The sequence below is a fragment of the Mus caroli genome, chromosome 1, assembly GCF_900094665.2.
Source record: "Mus caroli chromosome 1, CAROLI_EIJ_v1.1, whole genome shotgun sequence".
Classification (NCBI taxonomy): Eukaryota; Metazoa; Chordata; class Mammalia; order Rodentia; family Muridae; genus Mus; species Mus caroli.
In genome coordinates, this window is record NC_034570.1 from 122,738,640 (window position 1) to 122,754,351 (window position 15,712).

The window sequence follows — 15,712 nt, forward strand, 5'->3', positions numbered from 1 at the left end:
TACTAGTAGCCTGGGCAAAACCGAATCCAGGGTGGAGTGTATTCCTTGTTGCTGCTATTATTACAGCGTGCAAACTAAACGTCAAGGAGGAAAAAAATCCTAGCTGAAGCCTTTAGTTTGCAATACCATATAAAGATATGGATAAATAAAAGCCTTTAAGCATTTAAAAGCACTTTTAAAAAGAGGGATAATCAGCATTCAATAAAACCTGCAAGTTTAATAAAATATGAATTAAAAAAAATAAAATATGAACTCAGTTCATTTTGTGGACTTGACGCATGTCGAATAGACTGCAAGCAGGCAGTTTCTTCTCAACGCCGTATCTAAAGTGGACGGAGCAGAAAGAATAGAACTAAGACGTTGTTTGCACAACTGGCGTCCCTAACTACAGACACGCAGGCTCCTAGCTACACCCGGTTCCATGTGGAAGACCGGGAGCGGAAGTTCCGGAGTCTGTCCCACCCCTCCCCACCTGGCGCTGCGTCAGTTCCGGGACTAGGGCGGGCCAGCATCAGGGCTAGGGCTGGAAGGAAACGTGCTGGGGTTCCTAGTCCGCTGCTTTTTGGCGCCGAGTCCTCAGCATGGCTGCCTCCAGGGTTGAGGGTCCGGGAGCCGCCACACCTTCGTTTTGTTGACCGCCCCTGGCGTCTGTGCTCTTCTTGTCTTTCCTGAGCTACTCCAGCAGACATGTTCGCTAAGGCCTTTCGGGTCAAGTCCAACACAGCCATCAAGGGCTCGGACAGGTGAGGGAGAGAATACTTTTGCTTAGCCTAGCGAGGCCCCTACACTTGTAGGGCTGCACGTAGAGACCGCAGGGAGCCAAGCAGCGGTGTTAGAAACATTCTTGAGGATAAGGTGTGGGGGTGTCTCTCTTATCTTCCAGCTGGTCTTTTGGACAATAAAGTTGAGTTAGCGTGTACTGGGCTCAAGCTAGGTTTTGTGGAAGATGTAAAATGAGGGAATATAAGTCCTCCATGGAGTTTAGAGTCCATGGGAGAACTCAGATGATGTACCAAAACTAAAAGTATAGGGGGGAAAACGCCTAAACGATTATTCCTGGCCGGAGAGACTGGTGTCAGAGAGATCCGTGCCGTGAGGTGGCAGAGCCTAAGGAAGCTGTGGTAAGGAGAGATGTTAACTCTCCTTTTTCAGTCAGTGTCGTAGACACGGAGAGCTCCGCAGGGATTTTGGAGCCAGCTTTCTCTAGGTATCATTCTTGGTGCCATAGTAGCCTTTTAATGAGAGGTTGACAGATTGCCAACCAGTCTAAGACAGGAGTGGGGACGGCATGTGAGGTCATCTGTGTTTCCAATGACTTTCTAAAGACTTAACTTCGATTGCTTAGTGAAAATAGGTGTTCCGATGGAATAATATGCCCACGAGGTCGTGAGAATAATGAATAGATAATAGGATAAGATAATAAGACAGATAATAGGATTTGGAAAAGCTGAGAAGGGGGCATCATGAACCAGGCAGTCTTTCTTCAGTCTTTATGATTTGTATAGTCATTCTGAATGTATTTATTAATGTCCATCGTGCTGGTGTGCTTTCTGCAGGAGAAAGCTCCGGGCCGATGTGACAGCTGCTTTCCCTGCCCTGGGAACAGATCAGATCTCTGAATTGATACCTGGAAAGGAAGAGCTAAATGTTGTGAAGTTGTATGTTCACAAAGGGGATTCGGTGACTGTGTACACCAGTGGTGGTAACCCCATCCTATTTGAACTGGAGAAAAATTTGTATCCAACAGGTATGGTAACCAGATGAAATGCCCAGACTGCAGTCCTGGTGAAACACGTTATTCTCTGTTTATTTGATGTGGTATTTGTTTTTGTTTTCCCCCATAAACATAACTTTTCAAATGAAATAAACACAGAATTTCCCAATACTATTCCTAAGGTTCTTCTCAGACCTAGTGTTTCCAGAACTGACCTTTTCACCATAAGAGGGATAAAAAACAAAGGAACCCCCATGCCACCCCCCCCCAAAACAAAAACAAAACACATGGAAAAATGGCAGTGCAAAGTTCTGAGAGAAAGTAGCTGGGGTATTGGGAGAATGCTGAAGTGTTGCCAAAGATGGAATTTTAGAGCATGTAAAGAAAATATGGGGGGCTGGTGAGATGGCTCAGTGGTTAAGAGCACTGACTGCTCTTCTGGAGGTCCTGAGTTCAAATCCCAGCAACCACATGGTGGCTCACAACCACCCATAATGAGATCTGAAGGCAGCTACAGTGTACTTATATATAATAAATAAATAAATAAAATCTTAAAAAAAAAAAAAAGAAAGAAAGAAAATATGGCCGGGNGTGGTGGCGCACGCCTTTAATCCCAGCACTCGGGAGGCAGAGGCAGGCGGATTTCTGAGTTTGAGGCCAACCTGGTCTACAGAGAAAAACCCCTTTTCAAAAAAAAAAAAAAAAAAAAAAAAAAAAAAAAAAGAAAGAAAATATGGCGGAAACCATCTGTAAAAGGCCTTTTCGTAACAGTGGAGAAAATGTACGCTCAGGACTAAGCAGTGTCAGTCCCACACTTCCCCCAAGCTGCTTCATAGTGAGTTTTCCTAGTAAGAGTCTCTCTCTCTCTCTCTCTCTCTCTCTCTCTCTCTCTCTCTTTGTTTCAAGACAGGGTTTCTCTGTGTAGCCCTGGCTGTCCTGGAACTAACTCTGTAGACCAGGCTGGCCTCAAACTGAGAAATCCGCCTGCCTCTGCCTCTCGAGTGCTGGGATCAAAGGTGTGTGCCACCACTGCCCGGCATGTTTTGTTTTTCTTTCTGAATTCTAATTAAAGTGAGCACAGTGCTTGGCATTTCTAGATCTCCAGCAGGGAGTGTTGGTTAATAAGTGTTTCCTGGGTCTCTTTTGGTACAGTGTACACATTGTGGTCCTATCCAGATATTCTACCAACTTTTATAACATGGCCTCTGGTGTTGGAAAAACTGATCGGGGGAGCAGGTAAGAGAATTTTTCTATATTCCAGTTATTGCTTGAAATCTCTTCAGTAATTATCTGCCACCTTATAAGGCTACTCATTTCTTGTGTTCTTATGTAAAACTGTATCCACTTCTAGTGTGTATGTGTTTGTGTTATTCTTCCAATGTTTCTGAGTTTTCTGGACATCTCTGATTCTCAGTCTGTGATCTGCCCCGTGCTGGACTTTAAATCATTCAGGAACTTTAGCATGTCGAACTTGGTGCTCTCATTTGTGAGACCTGAAATGGAGGGTTGATTCTCAAGTTGCCATGTTCACCATGAATAATGTAATTGATACATGTTTCTTTGTCACATGTATGATAAAGTTAAAAATGAAAATGACATTAAGTTCTATTTTTATTTGCTACAGATTTGATGCTGCCAGGGGTAGTGGTGCCCCCTACTGGTCTTCCTCAAGTACAGCAAGGCGACCTCTGTGCCATTGCCTTGGTGGGGAACAGGTACTGTGTCAGACTTTTGTGTGGGATGTGTGTGTGTGTGTGTGTGGTGAACAGAGGTACAAGGGAGGAAAATGACCACTTCCAAAGCACATAGACCAAGAACTGAAAGAAAAAATAGTTTCTCTGGAGCAGATAGTGGGCCCTTAGTGGCTGGCACCAACCTGTGGAGAGGCTACAAATCTGATAAGCATAAGATGTTTGTTGCTGCTAAATATTTAAAACTTACTTTAGAGATAACTTTAGATTTATAGAAGAATGTAAGAGAGAGTGCAGTCTGGTACACATCAGGATTTCCAGCATTCTGCAGTGCCCACATCTTATGGGACCCATCGTAGTTACCACAGCTAAGGAGTGTTTTCCTGTCCTAAACTGGGACGATGCTGGGACATACACAAGCTTTTCTTGGTCTGGTTGTTGTTTTGTTTTGTTGTGAGTACTTTTTCCATTAAAGGCTCCAGTCTACATGCAGTACCACAGTGTGCTTAGCTGTTTCTTTTTTTCTTTTTTCTTTTTTTATTAGGTTTTTTCTTCATTTACATTTCCAGTGCTATCCCAAAAGTCCCCCATTCCCCCCCACCCCCCCACTTCCCTCCCACTCCCACTTCTTGGCCCTGGCATTCCCCTGTACTGAGGCATATAAAGTTTGCAAGACCAATGGGCCTCTCTTTCCAAAGATGGCCGACTAGGCCATCTTCTGATACATATGCAGCTAGAGACACGAGCTCTGGGGGTACTGGTTAGTTCATATTGTTGTTCCTCCTATAGAATTGCAGACCCCTTTAGCTCCTTGGGTACTTTCTCTAGCTCCTCCATTGGGGGCCCTGTGATCCATCCAATATCTGACTGTGAACATCCACTTCTGTGTTTGCTAGGCCCAAGAATAGCCTCACAAGAGACGGCTAGCTGTTTCTTTTTAGTGTCTTTTTGTAGACCAGGCTGGCCTCTAACTCAGAAATCCGCCTGGCTCTGCCTCTGAGTGCTGGGATTAAAGGCGTGCCCACCACGCCCAACTGCTGCTGCTTTTTTATATCAGGGCCTCATGCTTGCTAGAGGGAAACTGTTCCCCCTCTGAACTGAACGGGTCCCCAGCTTCCACTGCTCCTTTTAAAAGAGAAGCCAAGAGTCATTGTACAGACATTTCTGCCTGACCCTTATTCCTGCCTTCCGCCCTAGAGCGCCCGTTGCAATTGGAGTGGCCGCCATGTCCACAGCTCAGATGCTGGCTTCAGGCCTGAAGGGAAAAGGTGTCTCTGTGCTCCACACTTATCAGGACCACTTGTGGTGAGTGCATTGTTCCTTCTGTTTACAGAGGATGAGGTGGGGTGGGGGATGGGGAGCATGGATGGAGAGAAAATGAACCTGAGATTCAGAAGTGCAAGCATGTGTCCAGGTGCGTTCTCCTGCTACTTGTGAACTCCAGACTGCCATCTGTTTGCCAATTGTGGGGGGAAATACATTTTTATTTGTCCAGACAAGAATCTAGAGGCAACTTGGTTCTCTTCTAGGCCTGGAATTGTCCCGACAATTGCCCACCGAGGCTTAGGAATGTTTTTCCCTGCCTTGCGCTGTGGTGATGTCCATATAGTGCTATGTCCATTATATACATTTCATTTGGTCCTGAGGCAAGTGCTTCTGAGCCCAGATCAGTTGTCAGGCAGAGATGATAACTGATTACTTCATGCTGTCCAAGTATCATGTCTTAGGAGTCTCATTATGGAACACACATTCTGGCTAGAACAATGCATATGCTATGCCTACAGTCCTAGCACTCAGGAAGTTCACACCAGCAGTTCTCTAGTTTCAGGTCAGGTCAGCCTGAACAATGTAATGAGACCTTATCTCAACCTTCCCCTCCCCTTAGCCACTCCCTACCCCCTGAAAAAACAAAACAAAACAAAACCAAAAACAAAAAAAAAACCCCAAAACCCAAAAAATGTAGGCCTACTGCTTTTGAGAAAAACATGTATTGTTTGAGAAAGGTGACCTTAACCAGACAAGAAGCGCTGAAACGGATTGTTATAGCTAGATTATACTTTCTGAAGTGAGGAATCCTGTCAGTAGCTTCCAGCCACCAACCCCCACTGCTCAGTACAGCTTGTACATACTATTAAAACTATTAATAAGCCTCACTCACTACAGCTATTTGTCAAACTGACAGTAATGTTTAACTGACGTAATTGTGGGCAAAGGACATGAACTTTACTGTGTGCTCTGCTCTGTGGCATCACAGTTTTTCCTGTCTTAAGGTTGAGGAGTATGCCATGATAGTCTTGACTCTGCACATTAGATTGCATTTCTTTGAACACAGAGTCTATGGGTTTTAGAGTTTAGGTATTTGTATTGTGTTAAATAGACTAAACCCTGAGTTTATATTTCATCAAAGTGGTAGAATCTAATCATACCCCTTTCCCTCTCCTCCCCTCCCTTTGTCTCCCTTCTCTTCCCCTTCCTTCTTTCCTCCCTCCCTTCCCCCCCTCCCCCCTCCTTCCCTCCCTCCCCCTCTCTTTCATATAGCCCAGGTTAGCCCCAAATTCACTATGTAGCCAAGGATGTTTGAACTCCTGGTCTTCCTGCCTTCTGCTGAGAACTAGGATTCCAGGCATGCACCACCACACCTGGTTCTTGTGTTTTGTGTTTTTTAGTCAGGGTTTCTCTGTGTAGCTCTGGCTATCCTGGAACTTGCTTTGTAGGCCAGGCTGGCCTTGAATTCACAGAGATCTGCCTGCCTCTGCCTCTCTGCCTCTCTGCCTCTGCCTCTGCGTGCTAGGGTTAAAGACATGCACCATCACCACCCAGCTCATATTTAACTCATGGTGGTTTACTAGTTTTTGCTCTAATGAAGGAAACATTTTTAGAGGTTTATCTTTAACTGCTTTCTTTTTCCTTTATCTGTTATATTGAGAATTGACTCGGGATGTTGCCAGTTAGCAAACACTTTACAGCTAGGCTCTTGAGAGAGAGAGAGAGAGAGAGAGAGAGAGAGAGAGAGAGTGTTTGTGTGTATGTTGGAAGCAGCTAGCCTGGACTCTGCAGAGGACAACTAGCCTGGGCACATTGCAGAGCAGAGGCCTTTTCTGGGCTCAGAATAATTGAGTAGAGCTGAGATGAGCACACATAGCTTGGCTGCCCAGGATTCTTCTGCTTGTTGGCTCTACTGACTTTAACCACCTGACTTGACTCTGCCCTGACAGGGTAGGGCGAGTATTGTAGCTACTGCTTGGTGTTTCTGACATCAGATTTTTCCAGGAGATCTGGAGACAAGTCCTCTCCACCTGCCATTGCCCCACTGGACCCCACAGATAGCTGTGGAGAAAAGGTGCACCTTGGTCTGCAGGGAACCCTGAGGAGCCTGACCCTGGATGGAGAGGAGGAGAACGGTCAGGTTCCTCTCCCAGAAGCCTCTGAGGACACCAGCTCCAGGGCCCCGAGCCAGGATTCCTTGGACGGCAAGCCCCTTCAGGGTATGGCTTAGGGGTAGAAAGCCCTTGTCTATCTTTCATATTAGAATGGCATTGCTGTTCTTGGAGAGGAGGGCAGAACCCTTCTTTGGGTGTGCAGTAGTTCTGTACTTCTTCCATAAATCATGCCCCTAAGAGCCTGCCTGCCTGCCTGTCTTTCTGCCATTTGGATAGTTTCCGCTCTGAGCCCCTCAGGCTTCTGGTCCTAACTTCTCGGCATGAGTGTGGCACTGTGGATTTGGTCCTTCCCGTGGGGCTTCCCTTAGAGGATCAGTGCTCAAGAGTCGGGAAGAGGCCCAGCGAGATGGCTCAATAGGCAGCAGGTAAAAGCAGCAGGTGCATGCCTGACTACCTGAGTTCAATTCCCCAGAGCTAACCCATGGAGGAAGGAGCGGAGCGCTGACTCCGGAAGCCCATCTTCAGACTGCCACACACACTACACACGTAAAAATCTGCAACCTGGGAGCTTTGATGTTAAGCGTAGGTGATGAGAGGGGCCAGGGAGTCTGCCGTGTGCCCCAGGCAGTGTGCGAGTAGATGATGAGAGGGGCCAGAGAGTCTGCAGTGTGCCCCAGGCAGTGTGCGGGCCTCAGGAAGGGTGTGGTTCTTTCCTTGCAGAACAAATGGATGATCTGTTACTGCAGTGCTTCCTGCATGCCCTGAAGAGTCGAGTCAAGAAAGCTGACCTCCCGCTGCTCACCAGCACATTCCTTGGCAGTCACATGTTCTCCTGCTGGTAGGAAGGCACTGCTGGGTGGGGGCTTCAAAAGCAGTCTCACTGTTGTTCTTGGTGGTAAAGGAAGGCCGGGTGGTGGAAGATGGCTGAGTGACATGCTGTGGGAAGGGCAGAGCAGAAAGTCAGTCTGGCAAGTAAATTAGGTTCTTGGCTTTAAAATCTTCAATTTTATCCAGCGAAAGGATCCTTAGATTAAAATTCTCAAGATCCTCTGACTGCTCATCCTGCTGAGGTGATTCTGAGCTCTCTCTTATGAATTAGGTACCTACAAGAGTCCCCAAACAGCCTTTATCAAGAAGCTTTCTGTACCACTCCACCCTTCCTGGGAGGAGAGTAGGTATGCAACCTACCCCACTGAGAGTGTAGCCACCAGGAAAGGGAGTGTTGACTTTGAAGGTGGAGCCAGTCAGGTTCAGCTCCCACCTCAGCATATTTAACTAAGACAGATTTCACGTAGTCGCAGCCTGACCTATACCAAGCACCTGTCGATACCGTAAGGTGCTGTAAGGGTCTTTTCTGAATACCCCACAACCTGGTCCTGTGGCTCAGGCCTATAATCGAAAGTCTAAGGTAAGATAGAAAGAAGTGAATCTAAAGGCTGACATGAGCTGTTGAGTGAGCATCATCGAGAATTTGCCTTTAACATGAATGAGATGGCTCAACAGTTAGAGCACTGGCTGCTCTTCTAGATGTCCTGTCCTGATTTCAATTCCCAGCAACCACATGGTGGCTCACAACCACCTGTAATGGGATCTGATGCCCTCTTCTGGTGTATCTGAAGACAGCTAGCTACAATGTACTCATTTAAATAAAGTAAATTTAAAAACTTTTTCAAAATGAGTGAATGAATGAATGAAAGCACCCAGTGGCTCTGCCTTTTAAATAAATAGATAAGCCAGCAAACAACCGAAGCCACTCCCAGCCCTCACAGCCTGCTCTGCTTTACAGCATGTGGTGTGCTTTTTCACACTCTTCTGGCTGGTTTTTTTTTTGTTGTTGTTTTTTGAGACAGGGTCTCTCTGTGTAGCCCTGGCTGTCCTGGAACTCACTTTGTAGACCAGGCTGGCCTCCAACTCAGAAATCCGCCTGCCTCTGCCTCCCAAGTGCTGAGAGATTAAAGGCGTGTGCCACCAGGCCCGGCGACTCTTCTGTTTTTGAAAGTGGTAATTAATCCAATCTCTCACTGTCTACACCTGGCCTTTAAGGCACCCAGGTCAGTGGTGCAGTGGGATCCTTGGCATTTTGTCTTGTCCACAATGGGTTACAAGTGACTTGGAAATGGGCTTCCAGAACTTTCTCTTAGGCAGGTCTTGAGTGGGTTCCAGGATGGTCTCCCTGACAGTCCCACTGCTACTGACTGTTAAGTTTTAAGAGAAAATGTAAGTCTTGAGGAGAGAGAGAAATCACAGCTTTCATTAGGAACCTCTGTCCCCAGCTACTCTAAAACTGCTTTTATGGCAGGCATCAGTAGACTGTTTCTGTGAAGAGGCAAACAGTAAATAATTGAGTTTTTCAGGCCATTGTGGTTGCTGTTTCAAGGACTGATGTGACTAAAGACAACAGGTAGTGTGTGGCTGGGCTAGTAGGCTCCAGAGTGCAGTTGGATGAACTCTGGTATAGCCTTGGCTTCCCTTCCCTTGGGGTGAGCTTGCTCTTGGTAAGGCTCACTTTGAAGTGGAACTTGTGAGGCCATATGAGATTCTCTGGTGTGAGGGGACTCTACAGCTGTCTGTTCACAGTGGCCACTAATCACATGTGGCAAATGACATTTAAATTACAGTTCAGTTCCCCGATCACAGTAGGCATTTCAAGTGTTTCATGGTCACATGGATGGCTAGTGGCTGCCATATTAGACAGAGATGCTCCATTACCACAAAAGTGCTATCGGAGAGTTCTGACTCACAGTAGCCTGTCATCCCTGGCTGTCTCTGATAGGCAACTGGGTAGAGAGCTCTAGAATGGTGGACTCTTTTGGTCTATGGGGGTGGGGTGGGGACAGCCTGAGAAGGTCACTTTGTGTCAGGCAGGTACCAAAACTTCTAACTTGCCTTTTTATCTGTTCTAGTCCTGAAGGACAGCAACTGGATATAAAGAAGTCAAGCTATAAAAAGGTAAGTGCCCGCACCTTCTTTGCAGGTCTACAGTCATGTAGGAATACATGTGATGTAAGATGGATATGGGAAGCCTTGTAGACGGGGCTCAAGCTAGAACTTATAAGCCTCGTGATTTTTGGTGTAATGGGAAATAATGAAACTCTCCTTGGGCCAAAGCACCCACTCCTCTCTCTCCCCTGTGGCTCTTTTCTATCTGATTAGAGTCTGACAGCCTCATCAATTAGTTTAGCAGCTTCTTTTATTTTGAGACAGGGTTTCTCTGTATAGCCCTGGCTGTCCTGGAACTCACTTTGTAGACCAGGTTGGCCTCGATCTCAGAAATCCGCCTGCCTCTGCCTCCCGAGTGCTGGGATTAAAGGCGTGCGCCACCACGCCTGGCTTTTAGCAGCTTCTTTTTTTAAAGTTAATTTTATTTTTAATTATGTGTAGATGTGTGAGTGCTGGTGCCAGAGGAGGCTCCCAGAGCTGGGGTTACAGGCAGTTGTGAGCCACGCAGTATGGGTGCTGGGAAACAGACTTGGGTCCTCTGCAAGAGCAGTGTGAGCTCTTGCCCCCTGAGCGCCCAGGGTGAGCTCTTGACTGCTGAACCCCCAGTGTGACTGCTGAGCCGTCTCTCCAGCCCCCAGGGTAAGCTCTTGCCCACTGAGCCCCCAGGGCGAGCTCTTGACTGCTGAGCCATCTCTCCAGCCCTCTATCTAGTAGCTCCTCAAGTTGCAGGCATGTGTGTAGTCTTTTGGTTCCTAGTCTAATGGGAACCAACTGGGTCACAGTGCTCCAGTCCCCACCTCACAGCAGACCTGGCCCTCCTAGGTGCTCCATGGGCAGGGTCAGTGAAGTCCCCTATACTGGCCTCTCTTCCCAGCTCTCTAAGTTCCTGCAGCACATGCAGCAGGAGCAGATTGTCCAGGTCAAGGAGCTGAGCAAAGGGGTGGAGAGCATTGTGGCTGTGGACTGGAGGCACCCGAGGTAAGTGCAGGGCCTGTCACCGCAGCTCAGTTGATTTAAGGGCACTGGGCCACAGACCCGGACTGCCAAGGCACTGGTGTAATGTGTGCTTTTGTTTTCTTTGCTGGGTTCAGGATCACGTCTTTCGTCATCCCCGAGCCTTCCCTGACTTCCCAGACTGTCCAGGAAGTTAGCAGGGAACAGCCCTATCTCCCTCCAGATATAAAATCCCTCTACTGTGTCCCAGCCAACATGACCCAGCTCTTCCTGGAGTCTGGCCACAAGTGAGTTTTGGGGGAGAATCTCTTTTCTCCCTACATGGTCTGCCTGCACTTTCCCTTCCTCTTGAGTAGTGTTTTCCTGTGACTGGCACACCGGCCCTACCCACCTTCCTTCTAAATGCAGTATCACACCTCCCTTCCTGGGGGTGGCTTTGGGGGTTAGGTAAATGAGAGATTAGGCCTCTCAATCTGCAGTTGCATTTCATGTAGCCCTGCTTGCCTCCCTTAGGGAAAGCAGAAAAGGAAGGCAAGAGCCAAGGAAAGTGCCCTGCTAATCAGGGAGTGTGACTGTTTGCAGTTGGACCCCAGGTCCAGCTTGAACTAACTAACCTCTGGCTACTTCTCTCTCCTAGGAAGGGGAGCACCCTTGAGGGCAGTGAGGTCCGAAGGATCATCACGGACTATGCCAAGAGAAACAGACTGGTAGATGCAGACAACAGAAAGTGAGTGACATGAGCATCAGGATGGACTGTTTGGTCGGGACTTCATCTTTACAAACAGACAGTAAAAGATGCAGGGAATGGGCTGGCCAGATAGCTCAGTGAGTAATGGCACTTTCTGCCAAGTCTGACTGGCTCAGTTCAACCCTCAGGACCCACACGGTAGAGAGAACCTACTTCTGCAAATTGTTCCACCTGTACACCTAGCATTGTGCACCTGTACACACAGAGACATATATATATATGTAAGAATTTTAAAATCAAAGGATGGGGAGGAGTCTGGAAAGGAGAACAGACAATTACAGCGGCTTAGAAACAGGCAGATTCAGGGTTTGCAAACCATGGGCTGTTGCCTGAGATGCAGCTCAGTCACACAGTGTCAGCATGGTCCATAAGCTGCATACACACATCTCACATATGTCTGCCCCTGATGTTCAAGTGCATTTGGCTGTTGTCAGGGAAAATTCTACTTTGAAAAAGTATTAAACAAAGTCATTGTGGCTTTTTGCTATGACTTTTCTTTATAAATGGCTATAGATGGCGTGCTACTAGTCCTAAGTTCTTCCTTTAACTATGTGGGTCTCTGGGGTGTTATGTAACGGCTCAGTCCATATATACATTGAGCATACGTTATGGTGATGACCATAATAACGCATCCTTCCTTTCTTCCTTGCTGGCTGGCCTGTTGACTGAATCAAGCCTTGAAAGCTGTGGTCACATAGAAGAAAGAACTGAGCCAAGTGTCCTGCTTCCTGGTTACTCCTTTCCTTTTTTTTTTCTGTTTTTCAGTTTTTTGAGACAGGGTTTCTCTGTGTAGCCCTGGCTGCCCTGGAACTCACTTTGTAGATCAGGCTGGCCTCGAACTCAGAAATCTGCCTGCCTCCTGAGTGCTGGGATCAAAGGCGTGGCCACCATGCCTGGCTGTTACTCCTTTCCATGTGTTCTTCCCCCACTTATCCTCTTTGTCCTCCCATTGGTGGGCTCTCTCTGGTCCCACAGCTCAGTGATTTGGATGGCGCAGAGGGCACAAGTGATGGGTGCTATCACTTTGGTTGCAGTGGTCGAGTCTGAAATTGCCCTAATGCCTCTGTTTCCCTTTAGTCTGGTGAAGTTGGATCCTATCTTATGTGACTGCATCTTAGAGAAAAATGAGCAGCACTTGGTCACGAAGCTCCCATGGGACTGTCTCCTGACCAGGTAACAGGGACCAGGAGTCCCTTTCAACTTTCCTGCACCACTGCCCTTAGCATCTACCACAGAATTTCACAACGGTCCCCACCATCTTTAGCCTGAACCTGTGGCAGAAACCTGAGTGCTTGAGTTCAGCTCTCCAGTACCCTTGTAACAGCCAGCTGTGGCAGGGTCCGTATTAACCACATTGTCTGGGAACAGGGAACAGGGTTCATTCACTTGCCAGCTCAGCTGGGCTGTTGAGCTTCAGGTGCAGTGGCAGATTCTGCCTCAAAACGAGGTACAGGGTGGTTGAGGAACCCAGAATTGACTGGGACTTGACATGTCTGCATCCACAGACATCCACACCAAGTACATACATACCTTCTGCCTATACAAGTCATCACTATTTAAATCTGACTTTCTTTCCATAAACATAGGCTTGTCTAATTCTGATAAGGAGAGCTTTACTGACAGTTTGAGCCATTATGACTTAGAAGAACATGAAAGAGAGAAAAGAAACATTAACTAGAAATAATAAGAATTCAATAAAAGGCACACGCCTTTAATCCCAGCACTTGGAAGGCAGAGGCAGGTAGATTTCTGAGTTCAAGGCCAGCCTGGTCTACAAAGTGAGTTCCAGGACAGCCAGGGCTACACAGAGAAACCCTGTCTTGAAAAACAAAACAAAACAAACAAACAAACAAAAAGAATTCAATAAAAGAATTACTTAGGGCTGGGGAGTTGTCTTCAAAGGAAAGGTTCTTGATACTTTTTTCTGTAGAACTATAGCTGACAATAATTCATATTGAGACCCAGCAAAGTGTGCCAAGTCCATGCAGGTTATCCTGCCACGTGTCTCTCAGTTGTCTAGTAAAGGGTTAGGGTGTTCTGTGCTCTGACGGCCGAGTTGAGCTGGCTTTCTGTTTTTGTGTTTTGTTTTGTTTGTTTGTTTTGAGGCGAGCTCACCACATAGCTTAAGTTGGCCGTGAATCTGTGCCGCGGGGTGCAGGCCTGAGCTGCCGTAGAGTTGAGGGTTCTATGCAGATTCATTATTATTATTACAGATTGCTGGGAGGTGGCTCCGTGGGTGAGGGAGGCATAAACGCCCAAGTGAATCCCAGAACCCAGGTAATCCTAGTCCTCCTATGATTGATGGAGACAGACATAGGATCCCTGGCAGGCAGCTTACGGGTCAGAAAACCTAGTGTCTCCAGCAGAGAAAGCGTAGGGACCATGTTCTAAACAGTGAACGCTGAGGACTGACGGGACTATGTTCTAAACTGTGAACGCTGAGGACGGACTCCTGGGGTGGCTCTTTGACCTCCACTCATGGGTGCACCATGCCATGCAGATGCCTGCACTCATCCACACGCACACACAGACATGCATGCATTCACTTCATACACACACAGACGTAAAGACTGCATTGCTAGAATATGTGACTCATGTGAAGCAGTGTGTGGAGGCTGGAAGCTGGTAGGGAACACTTTGAGAGAAGCAGTAATCTCAGAGTGGGCAGCAGATTCCCAGGAGGTCCAGGTGCGCAAGTCACTGATGTTCCCGTCTCGGAGTCAGTGGATGTCAGCTCTCTGAGGAGCTTTGAGACACTGAGTTCTTTGGTCTGTGGTTCCCCAGGGGGTGTCAGTGCTTGTAACCTGCAGCCGGTTACAAATCCGTGTGCTGCAAAGACTTGCAACCAGTGCTCACGGTTATAGGATGCAGAGAGATGCTGTCTGTTGCCTTCATCTACTTATAACTCAAATTCTCATTTTAGGTGTTTGAAAAATCTGCAGCCTGCCTACCAAGTAACATTTCCTGGCCAGGAACCCATTCTAAAGAAAGGGAAACTCTGTCCAATTGATATCACCCTTGCACTGAAGACCTATAATAAAAAGGTAATTTAAAGTCTACTGGGGCTGGGAGCTGTGCAGCTCAGTCACAGCATCTGCTTAGCCTGTGCTAAAACCTTGGGTTCCACCCCTACCACCACCCTGAAAAGAAAGATCCAGTGTTTGGGAATGGTAGCATAGTTTCCCTGCTAAGGTCTGATTTTCTGATGTGATTGGAGGCTTTGGATTGGAAGAGCATGCTGTGTGCCTGCACTGGTCCTGGGTGAGAGGTGTCATTAAACCACTCCCTCCTGGCTTCTGGAAACTTGTAGTAAGAAACTTGCTAGAGCCTGTTTGAAAAGTGAATACAATTTTAGTGTGGGTTTTTTCCTTGACACTACTTTAGGCCTCTGTCTTACAGTCTGCCTCCTGGGTCTTGCTCATTGAAAACAGCATGTAAACATTGTGTCTTGTGAACATGAAATTGTAGGGAGCAGATTATAGCTGCCCTCAAAACGTGTCGAACACTGTCCTCTGTCTGCATAGCTAGAGGGGAGAGACAGGCAGAAATCCTGTGCGCCCAGGCTTGGGCTCAAAACAGAGAACTTGGCAGAACGCATGGCTCTGGGCTGAGGCTTTGGAATTCCAATGTGGCCCTTTCTCATTTCTTGAGCTTGAGCACCGTCTTGAACTTTCTAGAGCCTCAGTTTCCTTCTGTGAAGACCGGAGGTAGTACTTGCCGTGTGAGTTACGTCAGTGGTCAAATGAAGGCTGTGTGTAGGCTAAGCACTTAGCAGGATGTGGCCCCTAAAGGAGAACCATGCATGTTAATCTTGCTTAGCAACAATCCCAGGCCAGACATTATACCAAATGCTCTTGTGTATCTAGAGACTGAATGTTTTATTCATAGTAGAACTGTCCAAAACTGGAGTTGGTGTCTCATAAAATGATGCATTGCTTTCTGGAGGTCTGAAAGTGAAGGTTTTTTGTTTGTTTTTTGTTTTTTTTTGGCTTGAGGAGTTTTTTTGACCACTTGTTGGGGAAGATGCAGTCAGGGTCTCATGCATCAGTGAGGAGACTGGCTTTCTGTTTTTGTTTTGTTTGTTTGTTTGTTTTTTGTTTTTTGTTTTTTTTTTGTTTTGTTTTTTTGATTTATTTATTTTATTTTATGTGAGTACACTGTAGCTGTCTTCAGACACTCCAGAAGAGGGCATCAGATCTTGTTACAGATGGTTGTGAGCCACCATGTGGTTGCTGGGATTTGAACTCAGGACCTTCAGAAGAGCAGTCGGTGCTCTTAACCACTG

The 15,712-nt window shown here is 47.0% G+C and overlaps 1 protein-coding gene across 2 annotated transcripts in view; it reads left to right on the forward strand.

Annotated features, from left to right (window-relative positions):
• The first annotated feature begins 472 nt into the window (after positions 1-472).
• The window catches only part of Eif2d (eukaryotic translation initiation factor 2D), a 19,417-nt gene continuing 4,177 nt past the window's right edge, over positions 473-15,712 (forward strand). The window contains exons 1-13 of one of the 2 annotated variants that reach the window (XM_021155438.1): positions 473-743; positions 1,557-1,747; positions 2,867-2,950; positions 3,339-3,429; positions 4,603-4,710; positions 6,676-6,890; positions 7,506-7,623; positions 9,689-9,734; positions 10,600-10,703; positions 10,817-10,966; positions 11,317-11,406; positions 12,505-12,600; positions 14,351-14,471. In XM_021155438.1, coding sequence (XP_021011097.1) covers positions 688-743; positions 1,557-1,747; positions 2,867-2,950; positions 3,339-3,429; positions 4,603-4,710; positions 6,676-6,890; positions 7,506-7,623; positions 9,689-9,734; positions 10,600-10,703; positions 10,817-10,966; positions 11,317-11,406; positions 12,505-12,600; positions 14,351-14,471 — 1,470 coding nt within the window. In that variant the 5' untranslated portion in view covers positions 473-687. The remainder of the gene's footprint in view (positions 744-1,556; positions 1,748-2,866; positions 2,951-3,338; positions 3,430-4,602; positions 4,711-6,675; positions 6,891-7,505; positions 7,624-9,688; positions 9,735-10,599; positions 10,704-10,816; positions 10,967-11,316; positions 11,407-12,504; positions 12,601-14,350; positions 14,472-15,712) is intronic. The other variant, XM_021155446.2, reaches the window with a different exon arrangement.